Consider the following 21,677-nt stretch of genomic DNA (forward strand, 5'->3'; position numbering starts at 1 on the left):
GGCAACCATGGCCGATCTGCCATCAGGGTGCCTTGGGCACACATCCTGCTAGCTAAGGGGCCTAATAATATGTGGAGTCCAAGTTTTTCCCTACAGTACAGGCACTCACTTCTATCCACTATCCAATGCCCACCCCTACCCTACTTGGATCCTCATGATTATAAACTAATCTGATCACACTTACATAACAAAAGAAAAATATGAGCCCAGGTTGGTTGATATGGGTGGCTCACAATGAGAGCAGATGTCTAATAGGTTATGTTTATGAGATCGCACACAAAAGAGAAATAGTCCAAATGGATGGTGATTCAAAAAAAAGAGCCTAGTTGTGCAGTAAAAATAAAAATAAAAAGAGAGATAGAAGCAAAAGATGCTGTCTTGGTGAAAATTATCCCTGACCTTTTCAAAAAATAAACCACAATGATGAAATGAACAAGCCGTGAAATACTGAAGTTGAGACAACTGAGATTGACCTCACAGGAAAAGGCTAACAGGGCGGCTTCTAACAACAACGTGCAGTCCAGTTCTGTGGCATCCCATAAACCTGAAATAGACTTAAGCAACAATGTGGAGGACAACAAAGTCGCTGCAAGAAATAAGACGCACTAAACAATGGTCTTTTATTTTATTTGGTGGGGCTGCCCCTTACCCCCCTCTTCTGAATCTCAATAAAACTCACTTACAACATTTCCATCCTTACCAATATCTCAAAGATTGCATTATAGCTTTTTTCTTCTCACATCCTTTTGAAAAAGAAGAATTTCAAAATATCCATCTCCAAGAGTGCTGAGCCCATTGTGTGTGTCTGGTCCCTGTATTTCACAGCAAGAACCCCGGCTAAAACTTGGCCCTGAGCTCAATCTATTTAAAGCAGGCATGACTGCCTTGTGTCTTATGGTGCCGGGACATTAAAAACATGAACTAAGTGGGTTCAGTTTGCTAGAAATCTAAGTGAAGTTCTCAGGAGGGTCTCCATTTAGTTTATTCTTCTCTAAATCATTGCTTGTTGTGTTAGAATATTTTCACATGAGACTGAATTAGCTTCACTTACAGTATTCGTAGCAGTTTATTCATACAGGTCTGTGGTAACTTGAAAATTCAATATTTTAAACAGTATTTACTGACATGATCAATTAATCAAAATATAATATTCCACATTTTGATTTGTTTTGACTTTTGCCTGGCCCAATGTAAAAACACTTGTCAAATTCATTGGTAAATGGGGCACAATCTTACTGATGCAAAGAATAGGAATGATGGGCTCTTAAAATGGTTAGATCATGTTGAGACACTTTTATTTTCATGTGTGAAAAGGGATTATGAGGATTTAATTGGAAAGTTTTCTCAGTTATAATTAGGAAAATTGTATATATATATATATATACTGTATATATGGAAGCGAAGGTCTGAGACACAGTTTGCATATTTGTAGTTAGTAAATCACAAAGGAGGAAAATGAATCACGTATCTTAAAGTAGTTTTTTATTCCTAAGCTTTCAACAACCTACCAGGTGTCATCATCAGAAGAAAATGATCAGGTATACAGGGATCAAAGGCAGGCGCCACGGTGGCGCAGTGGTAGCGCTGCTGCCCCGCAGTTAGGAGACCTGGTTTCGCTTCCTGGGTCCTTCCTGTGTGGAGTTTGCATGTTCTCCCCTTGTATGTGTGGGTTTCCTCCCACAGTCCAAAGGTTAGGTGCATTGGTGATTCTAAATTGTCCCGTGTGTGTGAGCCCTGTGGTGAGCTGGCGCTCTGCCTGGGGTTTGTTCCTGCCTTGCAACCTGTGCAGGCTGAGATTGGCTCCAGCAGACCCCCGTGACCTTGTGTTAGGATATAGTGGGTTGGATGAATGGATGGATGGGATCAAAGGCAATATATGAGGTGGTGGGGGTACAAGGGAGGAATCAATAAGGTGGGGTTTGGAGGGTATATATATGTATTATAGAAAAAAATCCTGCGATGAGACAAGACTTTTTTGAAGAGATTTTTTTCAAGTCCCACGAGACAAGACTTTGGCTATGAGACTTTTTCAAGTCACACCCTCAACCATATTCAACCACGCACACAATCCTCTCACCTCTCATTCGTGAGAATGCTTTTGTCAGACACAGTTCCTGCTCTCTCAGCTCATAAATTTTAACGTTTTCCTCACTTTAAGTTCCCAATTAAAGAAGACGTGTTATGTCCAAATCTTACTGAAGAATTTCATCACGAAGGGTTATCAACAGAAAGAATGAGTACACGGGCAGTCCTAGCACCGAGAAACGATGTCAAATGAATTAACGGCAAAAAAATCGATCAGTTACACGATACATTAGTTAAATGCGTATCAATAGACTATGCTGAAACAGTTGGTGGCGATCGTGTGAAACATGAAAACATCAACTTACAATATCATAAAGAATATCTACAACCGTTAACACCATCTAGTCTTCCACTGCACAAATTACTGTAGAAAGAAGGATGTATCCAAGAAAGGTAATGTAGTACATCTTCAGGGGATAACATTAGACAACAAAGGAGATCTTGATATGCCATTCGTATTAAAACGTTAACAGTTTCCTGTTAGAATAACTTTTGCAAAGACAGTTAACAAATCTCAGAGCCAAACATTCGAAAAAGTCTTTTTATTTAATAAAGAGAAAGAAACGAAATTCAATCACGGGCTGTTATACGTTGCATTGTCACGATGAAAGTCCAAACACAGAATCAAAAATCGATGTGATATTGATGAAAACTTAATTTAAACAATAGTTTTTACTGAAGTTTTACAGTAAAAGTTTAAAAAGTATTTGCGCATTAATTTCAAAGACAAACAGAACAAAATCGTATTATGCAACAAATAACTCTAATGCAACATGAAACATAATTTACTTTCAGATTATTACGTTTTACTATTTTTTAATATGGTTAATTACTTGCTGTAATGTAAAATAGGTAGTTCTATTATGCATATGTAACAATTCCAATGAAAATAGAAATTTGTTTAAATTGTGTATCTGCATCCCCATTTGCAAGCAGCAGAGCCATAAAGAGGCTAGCGTGTAATGCAGGCCCAGGGGTTGGTGAGCAAAGCCCCCTAGTATATATATAGAGAGTATATGAACTGCATGAGTTTCCCCAGCCCTTATACACTTCTAGAACAATCCTGCTTATACGAGTGTGTTTGAGAGTATGCAAGTGGGCCCAATAATGCATTGGCACCTTGCCCATGGTTGGTTTTATAAATGTCAGCTTAATCGGTGATCTGTTCCTACTGTGCAGATCTCACACTGCCCCAGCTGTCAGCCCAGCTAAGTCTATGTATGATACAGAAGTGCAATCATGAAATCTATTAGAAAGATAATACAACATGCATCTCCCACAAATGTGACCAATGGCTGCTCTGATATTGTTTAGGTCATTTTCAAGAAAGAAGCATACCTCACCTGCTCAAGCAGTAAAATGAAATGAGACGACACAGATCAGGGAAGCTGATAGCAGAGTTCTCCAAAGAGAAAGCTGGAAAACAAAGCAAGATTGGGATTTTTAAAAATCTTTTTGATGGCTATAAAAGCAGTTTGTGTCTGTGGTCACTCAATAGAATTAGATAAAAAATGTGGCACACTTACTGGAGTCCTTGGTCTGTATAGTGAACTGGCGAACAAATGATGGCATGGTGTCATCAGCAAGGCGAACACACAAGACTTTCTTCTGGGATGTATTTGACTTTCGAACTAGAAAGGACTACATTAGAAACATAACGGGGAATAGTTAGATTATGTAGCACTCTGGGAACCTGCAACTACACAAAGAAGATTGGGATAATGTAGGGATGTCCCGTAATCCACGCCCCCCAACCTCGCAGCCGCACAGTTAGTTCAGGCTCATGGGAGGCCGGTGCCTATCCCAAGAGTTATGGCACTTGGCAGGAAAAGAACTCTTGACAAAACACCAGTTTCATGCAGGGCACACTCACATGTATAACCACAATGGGCCAATTTAGAGTCACGCCTCATCATACCCATGGATGGATAAGAGGAATTGCAAAACTTATGAAAAACTGTAAATTGTATTTTGAAAAATCAATGAGGAGAACGCGTAAATTCAGTGTTATTGTGAAGGCATCTATAGAAACATTTTAATCAGTTTGGCTTCTTTTACAACTCCATAACTAGAAGAGCAGATCTGTTCATATATTGCGGATGAGGAATTTGTAACCTTCAGTTCCTTAGTCCCCACCACCATTTCATGTTTAATCTTCTCTCTGGCTGCACATTCACTGAGGTTGCACCACAAGTCTAGCTCAGCTCACCTCCAAATGTATCCAAACCTCTGCAGCATGTGTTCCCTTACAATAAGCCCAGGGCAGCCCATCTTTTTTCTTTAACCGATGTTTGAACTCTGGCTTACAGGCCTGGTTGTTGTCAGTGCGGAGTCTGCACATATGCTAAAGAGTAAATTTGTGACTTTGTGTGTGAAGGCGAGTGTGCAGGACTAAGCCCTGTGGGTAGACAGGTGGGCTATCCAGGGATGGTTCCTGCCTGTACACAGTAATGGCCGGATAGGTTTGGGTCCCCTAAGACCCTGACTTGGATTAAGGTGGGTCTGAAAAAGTTATTTTATATCATTTTACAGTTAACAGACAATGAAGTTTTGTTCTACTATGGTTGTGTGGGATACAAGCTCCTTGGTATTTTGTTTTACTGACAACTTATTACAAACAAGGAAGGGGCAAAGTTAGGACAAGTAAACAAGTGGGGAAAAAAGGCTGAAAACTGCAAAAAGCAAATAAAAGTGATAACGATTGAGAAAGACAGCTTCTGGTTTCACACACTGAGATTAGCAGCAAGTCCTCACAATGCAAGAAGAGTCTCATTAAAGATCATCTCCAGTTCAAGATCACAGGGATCAGAGCCTAAATTGGCACCATCCAAAGACAGTTACACCCACACTCATTCACGCAGGGCCACTGTGGTGTCACCAGGCATTTCTTTGGGATTCGGCGGTATAAATCCACACAGACACAGTGAAAACTTGCAGACAATACAGAGATATGGCCCAAGCTAAGGCGTAGGAACTGTGAGGCAGCAGTGGTAACCGCCGTGCCTCATGACACACAATTCAGATGGAATCTCAATCAGCACCAAGTGCGATAGCCTCTCACAATTTCTCATTACATTCGGAGTGCTTTCTTTTTAAAGTTCATCTGCTTACCCCTGGTGGCTCCCTTTGCAGGATATGCAAAGCAGTTGCACAGTTGATGGAGAGCTGCAGCCACACTGGGTGGGTAAGGATGAGGCGATCCAATATGCTGATCCTGTTCAGGGATCCCCTGGTATGAGTGGGATGACATTGCTGGGAATCGGGGGAATCGTAGATTGGATCCTCCTCCATCTATGAGGCAAAACACAGAATCCAGTCATTCAGTCTGTATTCTTCTTACAGTGCTGAGAATTACAGACCTCTTTAACAATGTCCATCTGAAAGTAAATCTAGCACACTAGGCACCTTTAGACTAAGCCCACTCAGTAACCTTGACCAACATTTCATGATGATTTATAGTTCCAAATATACATTCAGTGTTAGTCAGCAAGGATATTTTGCAACATATTTCCTTTAAACTGCTTCCTGTGAAAAGTCTGACTCTTATTTGTAATCCTTCCTCAATTTTTTATTATTTCCAATGCAGTTTTTTGCCCTGACGCACTGAGCGTTAGTCTGATATTGTGGTTGGCCCACATTGTCTCCATGAGAACAAGTTAACAGATTATGACAAATCAGCAACACAAAAGTCCTGGTAACTTTATCTTACTAAAAAAGTTGAAGACTGAAGCTGAAGTGTTGTTGTTAAAATGTGCAAACTCAGGATAAGCTGCTATCTCTGTGTTGTAATTTGTCCTGTCTGGAGTGGTGGCCTTTGAAGAATCTTGAACTAGTGTGGGACGCACAATGTGGTCAGTCACCAGTAAACTGCATCTAATGACTACAGACCAGTGGCACTTACGTCTCACATCATGAAGACCTTTGAGAGGCTGCTCCAGGACTGTAGGAGTCCTCTTGTGGTAGACCACCCACTGCAGTTTGCCTGTCGGACAAAGAATGGAATGGAGAACAAAGCTGGCAGCACTGTGAGAATTATGGTTTTTGATTTCTCCAGCACCTTCAATACCATCCAGCCATCTCTGTAAACGGGTAAACACAGAGATATGCAGTTGGATGAGCCTATGGCGTCCAGGATAAGGGGCTATCTGTCAGGCAGACCCCAGTTTGTGAGACTCAAGGACTGTGTTTCTAATACGGATGTTAGCAACCCTAGAGCTCCACAAAGAGCAGTCCTGTCTACTTGTCTCTGCACTCTGTACGCCTCGACTGATAAATATAATAGCAGGTCATGGCACTTGCAGAAATTCTCAGATGATTCTGCACTTACGGGGTGTATTGATAAAGGCAGCGATAAAGAGGATATGAGGCAGGTGGAAAACTTTATTTCTTGGTGCAAAGAGAATTGTGTGCATCTTAACATCAGCAAAGCCAAGGAACTGGTTATTTACTTTTGTCACACCAAACAGCCTCTATGACCAGTGACTATTCAAGAAGTGGATGTAGAGGTGATCAACTCCTACAAGTACCTGGAGGTCCAATTCAATGACAAGTTGTACTGGTCTCGAAACACAGAAGAACTGTATAAGAAAAGGTAGAGGAGACTGTGTTCCTTTAATATGTTTAATGCCAGCCTTCACATCTTCTACAACTCTGTGATCTACTCTGTGGTGTGCTAGGCTGATATCATCACTTCACGTGAGGCCCACCAAAGAAGCAAATAGTTAGCTCTGGACGTAGTAGAGGAGGAGAGAATAAAAACAAAACTGAGTGTCATTATGAACAATGATGCACATCCCCTGTCTGACACACCAACACTGAGGACTTTCAGCTGAGGAATTATTGGCAGAAGTGTGTCAGCAAATGTCACTGGGGTTCCTTTATACCAACATGTGTATGCTTGCATAATACATCACTGTGGCTGACAGCCAAGTCAGAAGATTTTTATTTATTTTTTTCCTTTTTAGTCTATGTGATATGTGTGAAGACCATAATGTGTATATATATATATATATATATATATATATATATATATATATATATATATATATATATATATACATGGCATTCATAGTCTGAAACACAATCTGATTGTATGTGTATTTGCCTACCAGGTAACACTTGTGGTTGGTCAGCAAGCTGGCTAACATCCGCCACGGTGCCCTTTTTCAGTTGCGAGAAGCAGATCATAGAATGGTTGAAACAGTTTACTGTCAAATAACAACCATATATATATATATATATATATATATATATATATATATATATATATATATATACTGTATATATATATATATATATAGTGAGGAAGGCAGGCTCTATTGTAGGCATGGAGCTGGACAGTTTGACATCTGTGGCAGAGCGCGGCGCTGAGCTGGCTCCTGTCAATCATGGAGAATCCATTGCATCCACTGAACAGACAGAGGAGCAGCTTCAGCGACAGACTGATTTCACTGTCCTGCTCCACTGACAGACTGAGGAGATCGTTCCTCCCTCACACTATGCGACTCTTCAATTCCACCTGCATTTGTATCACTCTTTATATTTAATATTGTTCTTTATCAGTATGCTGCAGCTGGAATTTCCCCTTGGGATTAATAAAGTATCTATCTATCTATCTATCTATCTATCTATCTATCTATATATATATATATATATATATATATATATATATATATATATATATATATATATATATATATATATATATATATATATATATATATATATAATTTATTTAATGAGCTTCTCTAAAAGCCACATTTCCCCATGGAGATAAATAAATAAAGTTCTGTCTTACTATCTATAATCCAGTTATGTTTAGCATCCCACTTAATGGTTGGTTCCCTTTTTATATTTGACTTCGATCACAAGCAACCCAGTAGTGAGATAATCATTTTCAGAAAATGGATTGCCAGACAGATTGCTAGGCAGATGCAGTTTTGGAGATTAACCAGAACTAATGCAGCTGGAGTATGTGCTGCACTGTATTTTTATTTATTTGTCATTTTCACAAAAATACTAGCAAGGTCCAAACTAATATATGAGTTAAGCCATTGTAGGCAGTGGAGTGCATTTATGAACCAAAAAACTATTTGTTTTAAGTAGAATATTACATATTTATAGTACTAAAGATTTTTTCATGTACTGTATGGATCATGGTTGAAAATTGTCAGTAATTACAGATATCATAGATCACTTATCACCACATCAGCAAGGCGTCAGTGTCAGAGGAAACCAAGCAGAGTCTGTTTTATTGAGCTCTAAAACATTTGTAAACTGAAGCATTTTTATTAAAACCCATTAAATCTTTAACGTGCTCTGTGGTAGCCTAGGCAGTTCAAATTATGGAGGTTTCAAAATCACTTTGACAACAGCTTGTAAGTGCTAGAATGGAGATGTTAGAAATAACATGGACGCCTCAAATGACAAAAGAAGAAGGTCTGAAGGGGGCTGAAGATCAAATGGAGATAGCGATGCAAATGATTATTTGTATACAGTATATGATGAAATGACATCATAGTGTGGAAAGGGTTATCATTATGATAATGATATTGTGAAAGTGGAGGATGTGCCCACCTGTGATGTGATGGGCAGACAGTATAATACAATTGAGTGATCTCAGGCTTTAAGAGCTTTACATGGAGTGAACTTCAGGTGGCCTACGATGGTGTGCGTTTTGTGACATGACACATTATCTTGCTGAAAGTATCCATTGGAAAAATAGCAAACTGTAAACATAAAGGGATGAACATGACCAGCAGCAATGCCTAGATAAACAGTGTCATTGAAAATTAAGAAGCTTAATGTGTGTCAAGAAATCATTTGCACGCCATTATAGAACCTCCACCAGCCTGCGCTGTCGAGTCAAAACAGGCTGAAGCCATGATTATATGCTGTTTATTCCAAATCCTGACCCTGCCATTTGCAGGTCATAGCATAAATCAAAATTCTTTAGACCATATCACATTTTTCCAATCATCAGACATCAAGTATTGATGACCACGTGCCCACTGTGGCCTTACTTTGTCTGTTCTTAACTGACAGGAGTGTAATCTGGTTTGGTCTTCTACTGCTGCTGTAGCCCACCTGCTTCACAGTCGGACATACGGTGAGCTCAGTAATGTCCTTCCACACACCACATTTGTACAGAACTGTTTTTTTGAGTATGTGTGCCCTTTCTGTTAGCTTGAACACGTGTGGCCTTTCTGAAGCATCAACCTCACAGTTTACGTTAATTTGCCTTAGCCATGAGGCTACACTGTCATCCTATCAGACAGAGTGATACTTCTCATTACAACTGGCAGAACTCAATTTAATTTTAATTAAATCTATTTCTGTTTTAACATAACTTAAGTATATTTTAGAAACAAGCCTGTACTTCACTTTTGATCTGCTTTTCTTGTTGAGCATGATGATGGAAACATGTTGAGTTGGGCAGTCAAGCCACCTCATTCTCATGAACAGCCTCTAGTTCTTCCTAAAGGAATCTCAGATTGTCCCAGGCCATCTGTGAGATATAATCCTGGGTTTTCATTTCGTTCTTCAGTCTACGTACATTGTTTAGGTGTAGGCATAGCTATTCATGTGGATACTATCGTCAGTTTTGTGACAACACTTCTTCAAGGAAGCCATTGAGAAAGCAGTTGCAAATCTCTATTAAGAATGTATAATAAGAGTGAGTAAGAGTCCACTGCTGTAGGGAGGGAATTATGGGTAATACCAGAAGGGACTGTCTCTTGTCAAACTTTTAAGTGTGTTGTCTCTCCAAGTTTCGCCAAGTACAAAAATAAAATGGAGCCACAAAGCCAAAAAAGGCAGATTGGACTACAAGAGAAAGATAACCTGTGACATGTCGGGCCAACTTATTTTTATAATAATCATTTGCCTGTAACGTTTTCATTTAACAGAGTTCCACATATTTCCAGTTGTTATTGTTCACAGTAATTAAAGCAAATGATTTAAAAATTAAACGTTGAAGGCATTTCACTTGAGTCAAGGCATCCTGGGCCACAATCAACATTTCTTAATTTGCTTCAGATCTCTATGTTTCTTGTGAGTTTAATATTATAAAGTGAAGTTTAATATAATACCAGAACAATTAAAAGTAATAATGGATTTACATGACTTGTGTTCCATTATCAAACTCATCTTGAAAGTGCCACGTTTTTCCTCTTGTTGTCTCGCATAAAAGACAGCAGTCTGTGCTAAATGTATGTGATCATTTCAGGAAACACTTCAGTACAAGCCTGTCGTCTCAGTAACAGACCTAATGCCACTCCAGCAAACTTGAAAACACTAGGGCTTAACGTCTGGGACATGACGCTGTTTTGGTTTTTAAGCACACTGAGTAGGCATCGTAATGTGTGGGCGCCAAGGAATAATCCAGCACAATGGGCAGTTGCTATGGTAATGGAGGGCAGCGAAACACCTCCTGATCCTCCCACGGTTACAAAGCCGCCCATCCCGACTGCCTGTAATTATATGTAGCAAGCGACAGCACTAGTGGAACCAAGAAGATAATTTTAATGTTCATTTTTGACTTTTATGCTTTGCAAGATCTGCATCTTTGTTTCTGTGTTTCCACGAATCGTCATACAGATTCCAAGCACCCTGCACTTGTGAACTTGGGGATCTGGAATGAAGGCTCATAAGAAAATGTTCAAATAATGCACACTGAGGTCTTTCCATCCAAGCCATTTCAGGCTTTTGTTTCTGTGGAATGACGGAGCCTGTGGTGGCAACAATGGTTTCAAGGCAGAAAACAACCTCTGGAGGCCCCACTCATAAAATGCTGGTTCACCGTTTAACGGGCAGGTCTTTTGGATGTGGTATCAAACCAGAGTATGCAGAAAAACATCTTAGGGGTGCAAGGAGGGTCAAGAAAACACAGTGAAGGGAACAGAAATCAAACTCAGGTTCCTGGAGCTGAGAGGTTGGCCCTTCTTCTAAGCCCTAAGACATTTATATTTCTCACTCACAAAGATGGTTATGCTGCTGCTGTTCTCCCATTTCTGCTTGTTCCAACAGGCAGTCTCTTGCCTAACAATTACTCCAGTAGGCTTTTTGATTTATGTAGCCTGCTTAGAAGACTGGAGGAGGTAGAAAGCAAAGCTGTTTTAATAACTGAATGTGTCTGAGGCACTTCTTCCCTTTACTGTGGCATACTGGAGTGAACAAACACACCATTAAAGATACAACTAATTTCAATAAAACCAGAAAGTGCTCATATCTGATTTTAAGTTTTTTTTTTCTGATAGCACCCTTCTGTAGCTGATTTCATTGTGAGTGTCATTCCAAGGCCCTGTGCATAAAGAGTAATTGTGTGAATTTTTCCCGGGCAGGTTAAGTGACTCAGTTCAGTGTCACACAGTGACTCAGGGGGCTGTGGACTAAGACTTGTGCTTTCCAGTCCTGTCCCTTAGCCACTAGGCCACATTGCCTGCACACGTTTATTCCCCTAATTGACTTCATCATATTGCTTATCGCAGTTTTCCTTTCCTACCAAAGATTGTCACCTACTGGCCCAGTAAAATGGCTGGGATGTACTGTGATTCAGTTTATATGTTACTATTGTGTTACCCTTGTGATCACCCCTGCCTTGTGTATTTGCATGGTAAAAAACAATTTTGTATATATATATTACTAGGGGGCTTTGCCCCCCGCTCGCTTCGCTCGCCCATACCCTGGGCACACAATGCATTAGTCACTTCGCGTCTCTGCTGCTCGTGTTGTCAACTTGGGGAGGGGGGGGGCTGAACGCACGCTAAGGAGATGCGGTCTGATCAGCTGCTCTCTTTCTCCTGCTACTGCCGTGCTGCAAGTTCTGCTTGTCGCACTGCGCGTCAATCATTTAAAACCCTGTACAGCAGCTGTCCTTTTGTCTCACTGCCTTGTCTCGCATGACGTTAAAGGTTCTCTTGCGGGACGTCAAATTGTCTTCCAAGAAGATCATGTATCGTCTCCTTCCAAGCCTTCCAAGATTTTTTTTTATAAATAGAGAGATATATCAAAATAATATATATATAATATACAGGGGTGGGCAAAAGTAGGTTAACAGTTGTTTGTATGGAAAAAGAAATGCAGGTTATGATTATTACAATAGCTTTATGAACTCAATAGTTTTAAGAAGAAGACCCATAAGGAGAAAAATAATACAAATTAATAATACAATAATTAATACGTACATAAATAATAATTCAGGAATAAACTCTGTGTTTCACATACTCACAACTGTAAACCTACTTTTGCCCACCTCTGTATATATATCGTGATGGGCAGCCTTGGTCATTACGTGGCTGGGACACCATCTAAATGGAAAGACCGGGGGAGAGATCATCTCTGAGGCACTACCTCCCCTGGGACGCCAGGGGGCAGCCCTCCACAGATTCCCGCAAAGCATGCTGATACAGCCCTGTTGGGTTCTGTTGGGGCTGCTAGGGGGAGCTGCAGAGCCCTACAAGAGACTTCCACTACACCTAGGAGTGATTCCAGGTGATGCTGATGAGCCACCTGGAGCACTCCCAGGAGATGAATAAAAGGAGCCGTCTCACTCCATTTGAGGAGCCAGAGTTGGGAGGAAGAAGGGCGAAGCTTGGCGAGGGAGGAGTGGATGCAGAATGACTGTAAAATTGTGCTCTGTACTGTGCTGCGCTCTGGTAAATGTGACACAAAACGTTGCCTCCATTATGCTCCAGAAATTAGATGTTTCTAATACATACTGTATACTGTGTGTAACTTGCATTTAAAGAGCCATTGAACGTTACATACTGAGAATAGTGGTAGTATGTTGAAAGAAGTAGTTTAGTATATCTGTCATGAAAAAGATGCAAAAGTCGTTTACTAAATGTCAGTCTAAATGGTTTGCTGAAACAGGGCATTGTGTACATCAGTACGCACTTCAGATATCCTGTAACAATTTGCATTTTGCCTGCTGTATTTGAATAGTTAGTTACCTGCTCATTTGTTGCTATAGTAGGATTCACAGAGCTCTGATACACACTCATTTTAAAGTGCTGCTGCCGCAGTTAACACTTTTATTATGTGAAGCAGTCAGTAATTTGTAAAGCTGGTAATTGTATTTTTTTTGTGAACTTCTTACAACGCTCTGATCTTGTGCTCAGTGAAGAGCGCTATACAAAAATAACTGAAGTGAAGTGAACAGCACGATGAAAGTCTTGTTAAAGCTTTTACACAAATCTTGTTTATCACAATGTGTGAACTCTGCAATCCCATGACACTTGCTAGCATTCTTCTTCTCATCCTTTTATTACATCCTCAAGCCATCGGCTATCTAAGTGGTGCTTATTAATGACAGATATGCAAGACTGTTAACTGTCATATTTCTAGTCATCATTGTCAATATTCTGGGACAAATGCCAAAGTCACATTTGTTGTCGTTGCCAGACAGTGTGTGAAATCGGGTTTATTTTTCCACTGTGCCTTATGTTAACCTTAAAGGAAATGCGTAATAAAATGTAAGGCGGTTTTAATACAGCAGGAAAACGTGCTTAGCTGTAAAGACCTGTTCTCACTTGTGAGGTTAGTGCAAGTAAGAACTGGTGCCAGGGCATGGGCCACTGCAGTGTCTTACATTACCCAGAAGGGTGTGGAGTATTTTCACTCCTGGATTAATCTGATGTTGCACTTGCCACCCACCATGGAAAAACGTATTACGCTTTAAAGAGTGTATTATTACCAGTTTGGACTTGGTGCTACTGATTTATCCATGTGGCTTCTGTGGTTTAATTTGTGTAGCCTAAAGAGGTTGTTAAGCTGGCACAACTAAAAGAGCACTTAAGGCCGGGCAGATGGAATGCAGGGGAGCTGCCATTTGTGTGGGATGCATCTAATCCAGAAAAAGATAGCTTAAAGATATTATAGCCTTTTGAAAATGAAACAGTAAACTGTTAGGTTGGGTACCCTCAGTTAACAGTATACTGTATGTGAGCTCAGGCTCAGCTTTGCAAAGTAAACAGAACAGACTAGCAATGGCTCAAATCGCATTCCCAATAACTTCGATCTTCAAAGAACACAACTTTAAACAAGGTAACATGGGGTGTGAGTTTGCACCATTTTTAAGTTACTTTGTGATCTGATGGCTCAGAGGAGTCTTACTTAATATTAATAAAAGTGTATATCCCCCTCAATAACTGCTTGCTGGGGGGGGAGGTGGTTGTCAAAATATTGTTCATTGGCATCTATTCATTGGAATTCATTTCAATGAACCACTAAATCACCAGGGTGGAGTGGTGGCTCTGAGGCTAAGGATCTGTGCTGCCATCTGGAAGGTTGCCTGTTCAAACCCAATTGCTGCCAGAAGGAATCCTACTCCACTGGGCACTTGAGCAAGGCCCTTAACCTGAAAATTGCTCCAGGGGTGCTGTACAATGGCTGACCCTGACCTCTAACCCCCAAGCATTATGTGAAAAGGAATTTTCCCCTCTGGGATTAATGAAGAATATCAAATCAAACAAATACATACGTGAATGTGTCCATATTCTTGCTGAGCCTGACTGACCGATATTATCAAGTGTCCATCTACCCACCTAACTCACAGAATCCTTTTGCAGTTGGCATGGTACTGCTGGGGCAGGAAAGGTAAAAGACAGGCAAATGACCCAGAACAGGCCCAGAAACCTTCATACTTTTCAAAAGAAACCCATTGATGACTGTGGTAGTGCTAGTGGGAGTAAACACAAGCCACCATTAAGTTGTATTTAATGTAATGGTGCCCTGGAGGCAATTACTCTATGGGTACCAGAGAAAGAGAGAGTAGTCATGTGGGGTGAATATGTACCTCTTCAAGCCATGAGATGGAAGTACAGGCTTCCAGCATGGCATAGATGAGATCATACTTTGTTTGTCTGGACAGCAGGTTTGGGAATAACGATATACCTGGTGCCACCATGGGAGTGGGTGACAGAGATTTGTACACAAATTAGGAGACTGAACCATCAAGCAGGTGGGGAGAAGTCAATTGGGTGTGCTTTTGTAAAAAGGCAACAATAAAAATCACACTCAGGGAAGTTGAATCATAAACATGTAACTCTTAAACAAAATTGTACAATATTATTTATTTTTGCAAAAAAGTATTTCCTTATTTTCTATATAACGTTCAGTCAAGACATTACGGCGACCCTTCACTAAATAGTGATACCAAATACTGGCCTTATGATGAGCGCCACTACAGCAACAGAAAGTGTCACTAGATGCAAAGAGCAATGCAACAGAATAATGTCAATATGAAAACAACACAAAAGAATGTAAATTATGAATGGAAAAAATATATATTTTAAAAAGCATGTAAAGTGATGGAATACTCCAAAAACTGAAAGCCTTGTAGAAAATCTCCAGAGTACAAGATGGTTTTTCATTTGTTTGCTTAATTCTCAGTGCCGCCCTTTCTGTTGTGTTTCCCTTCAGTGTGATGGTTAATAAGCAGTTATTACTTTTGCTATACAGTATATTTCAACTTTGTCCCACTTTATTCCAGACAGTGTGTCACAGAGTATAGCTCATCACTTTATACCAGTCAGCAACAACTTTAAAACCACCTGCCTAATATTGTGTAGGTGCCCCTCATGCCAGCAGAACACATCTGACCCTTTGAGGCATGGACTTTACAAGACCTCTGGTGTCATAATGTGGTATCTGACACCAAGGTGTTAGCAGCACATCTTAAATTGTGAGGTGGATCCTTCATGGATTGGACTTGTTTTTCCAGCACATCCCACGCATGGTTGATTGATTGAGATCTGGAGAATTTAGAGGCCAAGTCAACATCTTGAACTCCATGTCATATTCCTCACACCATTCCTGAACAGTTTTTACAATATGGTAGGGTGCATTATCCTGCTGAAAGAAGACACTGCCATCGGGGAATACTGTTGCCAATGAATGTATGTGGTGTGCAGCCATCTTTAGGTCGGTGGTACAAGTCAAAGTAATATCTACATGAATGCTAAGACCCAAGGTTTCCCAGCAGAAAATTGCCCAGAGCATCACACTGCCTCCCATAGTGCATCCTGCTGCCATCTTGTCCCCAGGTAAATGACACACACACACCCAGCTGATCTAACAGAAAACAATTCATCCGTCCACACCTCCTCCTTCTGTTGCTCCATGGTCCAGTTCTGATGTCACTTTCAGTGGTGGGCAGGGGTCAGCTTAGGGTCTATGACCGGCCTGCAGCTACGCAGCCATATACACAGCAAAGCTGCAATGCTCTGTATGTCCTGACACCTTTCTCTTATGGCCAGCATTACGTTTTTCATCGATTTGTGCTACAGTAGCTCTTCTGTGGGATCGGTTCAGATGGGCGGCCTTCACTCACCACATGTACCCATGACCCTGTCACTGGTTCACCAGTAGTAGGTATTAACAATTGCATACTGGTGACTCCCCACAACACCTGCTGTTTTGGGGATACTGTGACCCAGCTGTCTAGCCATCACAAGATGGCCTTTGTCAAAGTCACTCAGGTCCTTATGTTTACATCACCTGCAAGAACTGACTGTTCACTTGCTGCCTCATATATCTCACCCCTTGATAAGTGCCACTGTAGCGAAATAATCAATGTTACTCACTTCACCTGTCAGTGGTTTTAATGTTGGTGTGTACTGTATACACTCATATATATCGATCCAGTGCCCTGGGTTTGATGATTCTGTGCCTGTTGTTTGCCCGTGTTGAGTTTCCTTCTTCTCTCCGTGTGTACGTAGGGTTTTCAGCTTTCCTCCCACATCCCCAAAGACATGCCGGTTACATTGGTTGGTGACTCTATGTTGGCTCCAGTGTGAGTGTGAGTGTGTGTTTCCTGCCTTGTGCCCACGGTGGCTGAAATAAACTCCAGTCGACAGAAACTCTTGATTGGATTAAGCATCTTTGAGAATGAAATGTCATGAAAATAATGAAATCCTTTTTGAAATATCTGGATTGACACAATGATAGCATTGGAATTGCCAGCCTGTATATGAATTAGTTAGAATGAAAATCTGTAGAAACTGGGGGGCTGGGGTTGGAGGTTCTGGGACAATTTGGGGAGCGCTGCTATACAGTACATCATCACCCACCCATTTGTAATCCTCTTGCGAATAGAGACACTTCATTTTTGAGCACTGATGAGAAAGCAAAAACACAAATAACTGATGCCCTAGTATTTTGTGTACTGCATTTAGTTGGCCGTATTGTGTGTTCTCGATATAAATACTACTGAAGGTGTGATGTACATATTTAACATATTCTCAGCATTCCAATTAAATAGCACTGGTTCTGTGATGGCACTTTACTGGGTTGTGTGGTTCCTTGTTGAATCATGGCTTGACAAAAAACATTTCATTTGGGGAAGGGTTTTCTGCATAATTAGTTCTTTAGGCCTTTAAAAGGTTCCTAATATTAAATAAAATTAGATTAAATAAATTAGAGCTTGTCTTCAAAATAATGTAAATGTTAAGGTGTAGATTAAAATTATTGTTTACCCTTGGCTCCTGCCTTGACTGTGGAATCCAAAAAGCACAGATGCCTTGTCTTTATTCCATTGGCACAGCTCAGGACCCAATTTTTTACCTTAGGTCTGCCAACACAGAAAGCTTAATTAAAGTGTAGATGAGCAAAGTTTATAATTAAATGCAACTGTAAGACACCGACTAGCAAATCTCAGCTGTCCGTGACACACAGGAGTGCGCCCTGTGATAAGATGGTGGATCGAGTGTGTTTGGAAAGTAGAGAAGTGCAGTTTTTATGAGAGGCCCTCTACGTCATTTTCAGATGCATTGAAACGGCTGTGCTTTTGTTTTTTCATTTGGTTTTTGAACCTGTATGTGTTCAGGAGTATTTCCATATGAAATGATATCTGGCACTTTTTCTGTTTACGAATATTAGTGTTAAGAGTGCATTTCTTAATAAACAATAACATAATCCATAACATTCTCAAACCTGCTTTTTTTGGTCCCTCTGGGTGCCAGAGCCTATCCCCGCTGTAATGTGCACATGGCAGAATCAGCCTTGGGTGGGAAGCCAGGCGATTACAGGGCCCACTCACACATAACGCCAATGAGTGTCACCAGTTTACATGACCTCACAACTAATTGCACTGCCATGCCGCTCTTAGTAAGCCAAATCAAATCAGATTTAACCAGGCTAAAATTCTCCTTGTAAATTTAACATACTCTGAAAAGATTTAGTTGTTCCATTGTGGGGTGGCATGGTGCTACATTGGCTAATACTGCTGTGTCACAGATCCAGCATCCTGGGTCTAAATCCTATGCTTGGTCATTACCTATGTGGGTTTAACATGTGCCTCAGAAGTCTTTATTGACAGTGATATGCAGGTTAGATGGGCGACTCTAAACTGGCACATTGTGGGTATGCGCATGAGGGGTCCCTGTACAGGTTTGGTACCTGTGTAGCAATGCGTGGGCACAAGGTGGATATCAACTCTGGATGAAGCACCGGATCTTGGATAATCATCATGGGTCCTTATCACAAAGCATACTTCATCTTTGGGATGTGGGAGAAATGCTGCAGTAGCATTAGAAAAGAAAAAAAAAAACGAACATGCAAACTCCTCAAAGACTGTAACCACTTTGGACTGGAAGCCTGGACCCAGGAGTTACAGATTGGATTAAGGTGTTCTTTAAATCGTAACTATTGATGGCCATCACCATTACCACACTGTCTTTTCTCTTTATATCTGGATCATGTTCTGACCACAAAATATTTGTGGAATGTGTGACTTTTTTCCTTTGTTTTCACCAAGATTTAATTTAAGTGCTATTTTAAAATAAACCAGCTTTTTTTCCATTAATCAGTTTTGAGTACGGTGCATTAATATTCATTGCCCAGCAAGATCCTGGTGAATTGGATGTCTGCACAGAATGTCCGTGTTATCCCTGTGGTCTTGTCCACTTTTAAATAACACTGGTTCTGTGATGGCACTTTACTGGGTTGTGTGGTTCCTTGTTGAATCATAGCTTGACAAAAAACATTTTATTCTGGGAAGGGGTATCTGCATAATTAGTTCTTTAGGCCTTTAAAAGGTTTCTAATATGTGGATAGAACAGAGATCTTTAATATATAGCAGGACACAACAGATGAAGAAAAGTTGAACTTGTGCTGTGTTGTATGCAGCAGAACTCCTTTTAAAATCAAGAACCATTGGGATTTCACAAATCTGTTACCATCTACTCAGAATTATTTATGAAACCTGTCACATGTCTCTATAATAAAGGTTCTTTCTGGAGCCATTTGGATGGTTCTATTGGGAAGCGGACATATGGTATCGCTTTGAAGAACCACTTTGGCCCCTGTATTTATACGAGTGGGGGGTTTTCTTGAAGTATCCTGTTTATTATTATTTTTTTTTACATTTAGTTACTTTATTGTTTATTTATTCGGTAAGCGTGAGTGGAAGTGCGCAAGTGAACGCCTCATATCATCGATCGGCGTCCAGTCCAGGTCAGATCACATGGCGATACCATCTCCAGAAATTAAACGGGTTTGGAAAAATGGATGGCTTTTTCAGCTTTGAAGCATACTATATATTGTGACACGATTTAATAATATGGTCCGAATCGCCTATTTTGGAATATGCTGAATCTGTGCTTTACTTTATTATCGATGTAATCTTATGGGCGTGTATGTGTGGAATACGTCTGTCACATGACGAAAAGTTTGCAACACACATGGCAACCTCGCGCTTTCTTTCACAGCCTATATGATGTGTAAGTAGCTTTGTGAGAATGTAAAATAAATACAAAATATTTACAGTGATCGATGTGGATCTTCCTCCTGAGGACTACCAAGTTTAGGTTATTCTGCGACTCAGATAGAGCGTGTATGCGTGTGTGTTTGTGTGTGCGTGTGCGTCTGCCTGTGTGTATGTGTGCGTGTGTTTGTGCTCAATCCACGATTTACCTCCTGCTTTGCACCCACTACTGCCTGTTCTCTGCTACCCCGAGCTGTTGGTGGATGTATAAATAGAACAATGTTAATTAAATGTGGTTTATTTGAAAGCGAAATCATAAATTACTTGGGGTAATTTACCACCCTGTGTCACTGGGGTTTTAAACATAAATTGTATAAAACTCGGTTTATTAAAATAGAAGGATGGCGCTGCGCAATGCTGTCTGCCCGTCTGACTGCCAACTACTCCACTGGTGCGGTGGCAGCTCTGAATCACTGGGCGCGCACACTTCGAATTTTGAAAATTTAGGATCAGCATGTAGTATTGTATATTTGTTTATTGATTACTTTGTTAGATTTTCAAATGTTATGTTTTTTTGTATTTGAAAGTTATCATTTTTCCTTCTATATAACGCCCCGCATACATTTCAAACCACGTAGGATAAAACAAAAAAAATAACTTGTGGTGCATATTCGATTAAAAACTCCGTTGAAGTGACTAATCCAAGCACAGCAGGAGCCATCTGTGCTATCGGAACTTGTGAGTAACTGTGCGGTTTTGGGTCCAACTTCATACTCACTCGTGGTAGAGCCTGTGCGGCAGGTTATGTGCCCTCTGGCAGTCGTTCCATATACATTTGTCACATCCAGATTCATTTAAAGTTATGAGCATACAGACCCGACCCCGATTCGCACGCCTATCTCCGTAAATGAGCTCAAATATGCCAAGGTGGCACCAACACTCATCTCCAGTGGCACAGCCCCCTTAATATCAGGCGCACATCAGATTTCAAGTGTACTGCCGACGTGAGTGGCAGCTCAGGTAGCAACGGGAGACAAACGAGCCGAAACAAGTCATACGAAAGTACTAAAAGTCATCAGCATATCTGAACTATGCGTAGTTAGGCAACAATCAGTAAACCATACATACCTCTCAACTTTAGAGAAAATGTGGCGACTAGTCCATGAGGAATCCACGGTGCTCTGCTTGGTATGTGCCTCCCTTTACATCAGCGCTCTGGAGCTCGTGGTCTATTTGCTGGCCATAGGTTCAATGAAGTGTGTCCGCTGCTTGAAAGCCAAGCGCTCCTGTCCGTCTCCCTCTCTCTCTCTCTCTCTCTCTCTCTCTCTCTCTCTCTCTCACTCACTCACTCTCGCCCCCCCCCTCCTGTCTCGTGATTCATACTACACTCCGCTCCGCTTCTTTACGTCTTTTCCATTCTCCCGTTCTTCCCTCTCTGAACACAGCTACTTCCTCCTTGCAGCGCTCTTATCTCATATCTTTTGTGTTGCTACCTGAGAACACGAGCGCTTGTATTGTTTTTGTCTTTATTTATTTTTCTTTTAGTAATAGAGTAAGAATAGTAAGGGTTTCCGAGAAGAAACACTAATGGTCCAAAAAGGAAACTGACCCATACTTCCAAATACTGTAATTTCTTATTATCGAGGATATGCTATCAGTGATGGGCCAAGCAGACTGTGTGACGGAAATATGTCTCACATCTCTGTTAAACGAAATGGGGTGCATTACAGTAAATGGGTAAAAAAAAAACTTCACTTTCTGTAATTGTACACAGAGCCTGATCAGCTAAAGTCTTTAGTCTAAAATAATCTTCTCGTAGATTGGGAAGTAACAGTCAGGTTGCTCACCATTCAGTTCAAACCGTAACTCTATTGTTGCTTCACCGTTA

General features: G+C 40.7%; 1 protein-coding gene across 1 annotated transcript in view; it reads right to left on the reverse strand.

Annotated features, from left to right (window-relative positions):
* The window catches only part of si:ch211-168d1.3 (ras and Rab interactor 2), a 54,512-nt gene extending 33,399 nt beyond the window's left edge, over window positions 1–21,113 (reverse strand). Inside the window, exons 1-4 of the mRNA XM_039769217.1 lie at window positions 20,918–21,113; window positions 5,197–5,376; window positions 3,612–3,726; window positions 3,429–3,501 (exon numbers count right to left, since the gene is read on the reverse strand). Coding sequence (XP_039625151.1) covers window positions 3,429–3,501; window positions 3,612–3,726; window positions 5,197–5,376 — 368 coding nt within the window. The 5' untranslated portion in view covers window positions 20,918–21,113. The remainder of the gene's footprint in view (window positions 1–3,428; window positions 3,502–3,611; window positions 3,727–5,196; window positions 5,377–20,917) is intronic.
* Window positions 21,114–21,677: the final 564 nt, after the last annotated feature.

Source organism: Polypterus senegalus, chromosome 11, assembly GCF_016835505.1.
Source record: "Polypterus senegalus isolate Bchr_013 chromosome 11, ASM1683550v1, whole genome shotgun sequence".
Taxonomy (NCBI): domain Eukaryota; kingdom Metazoa; phylum Chordata; class Cladistia; order Polypteriformes; family Polypteridae; genus Polypterus; species Polypterus senegalus.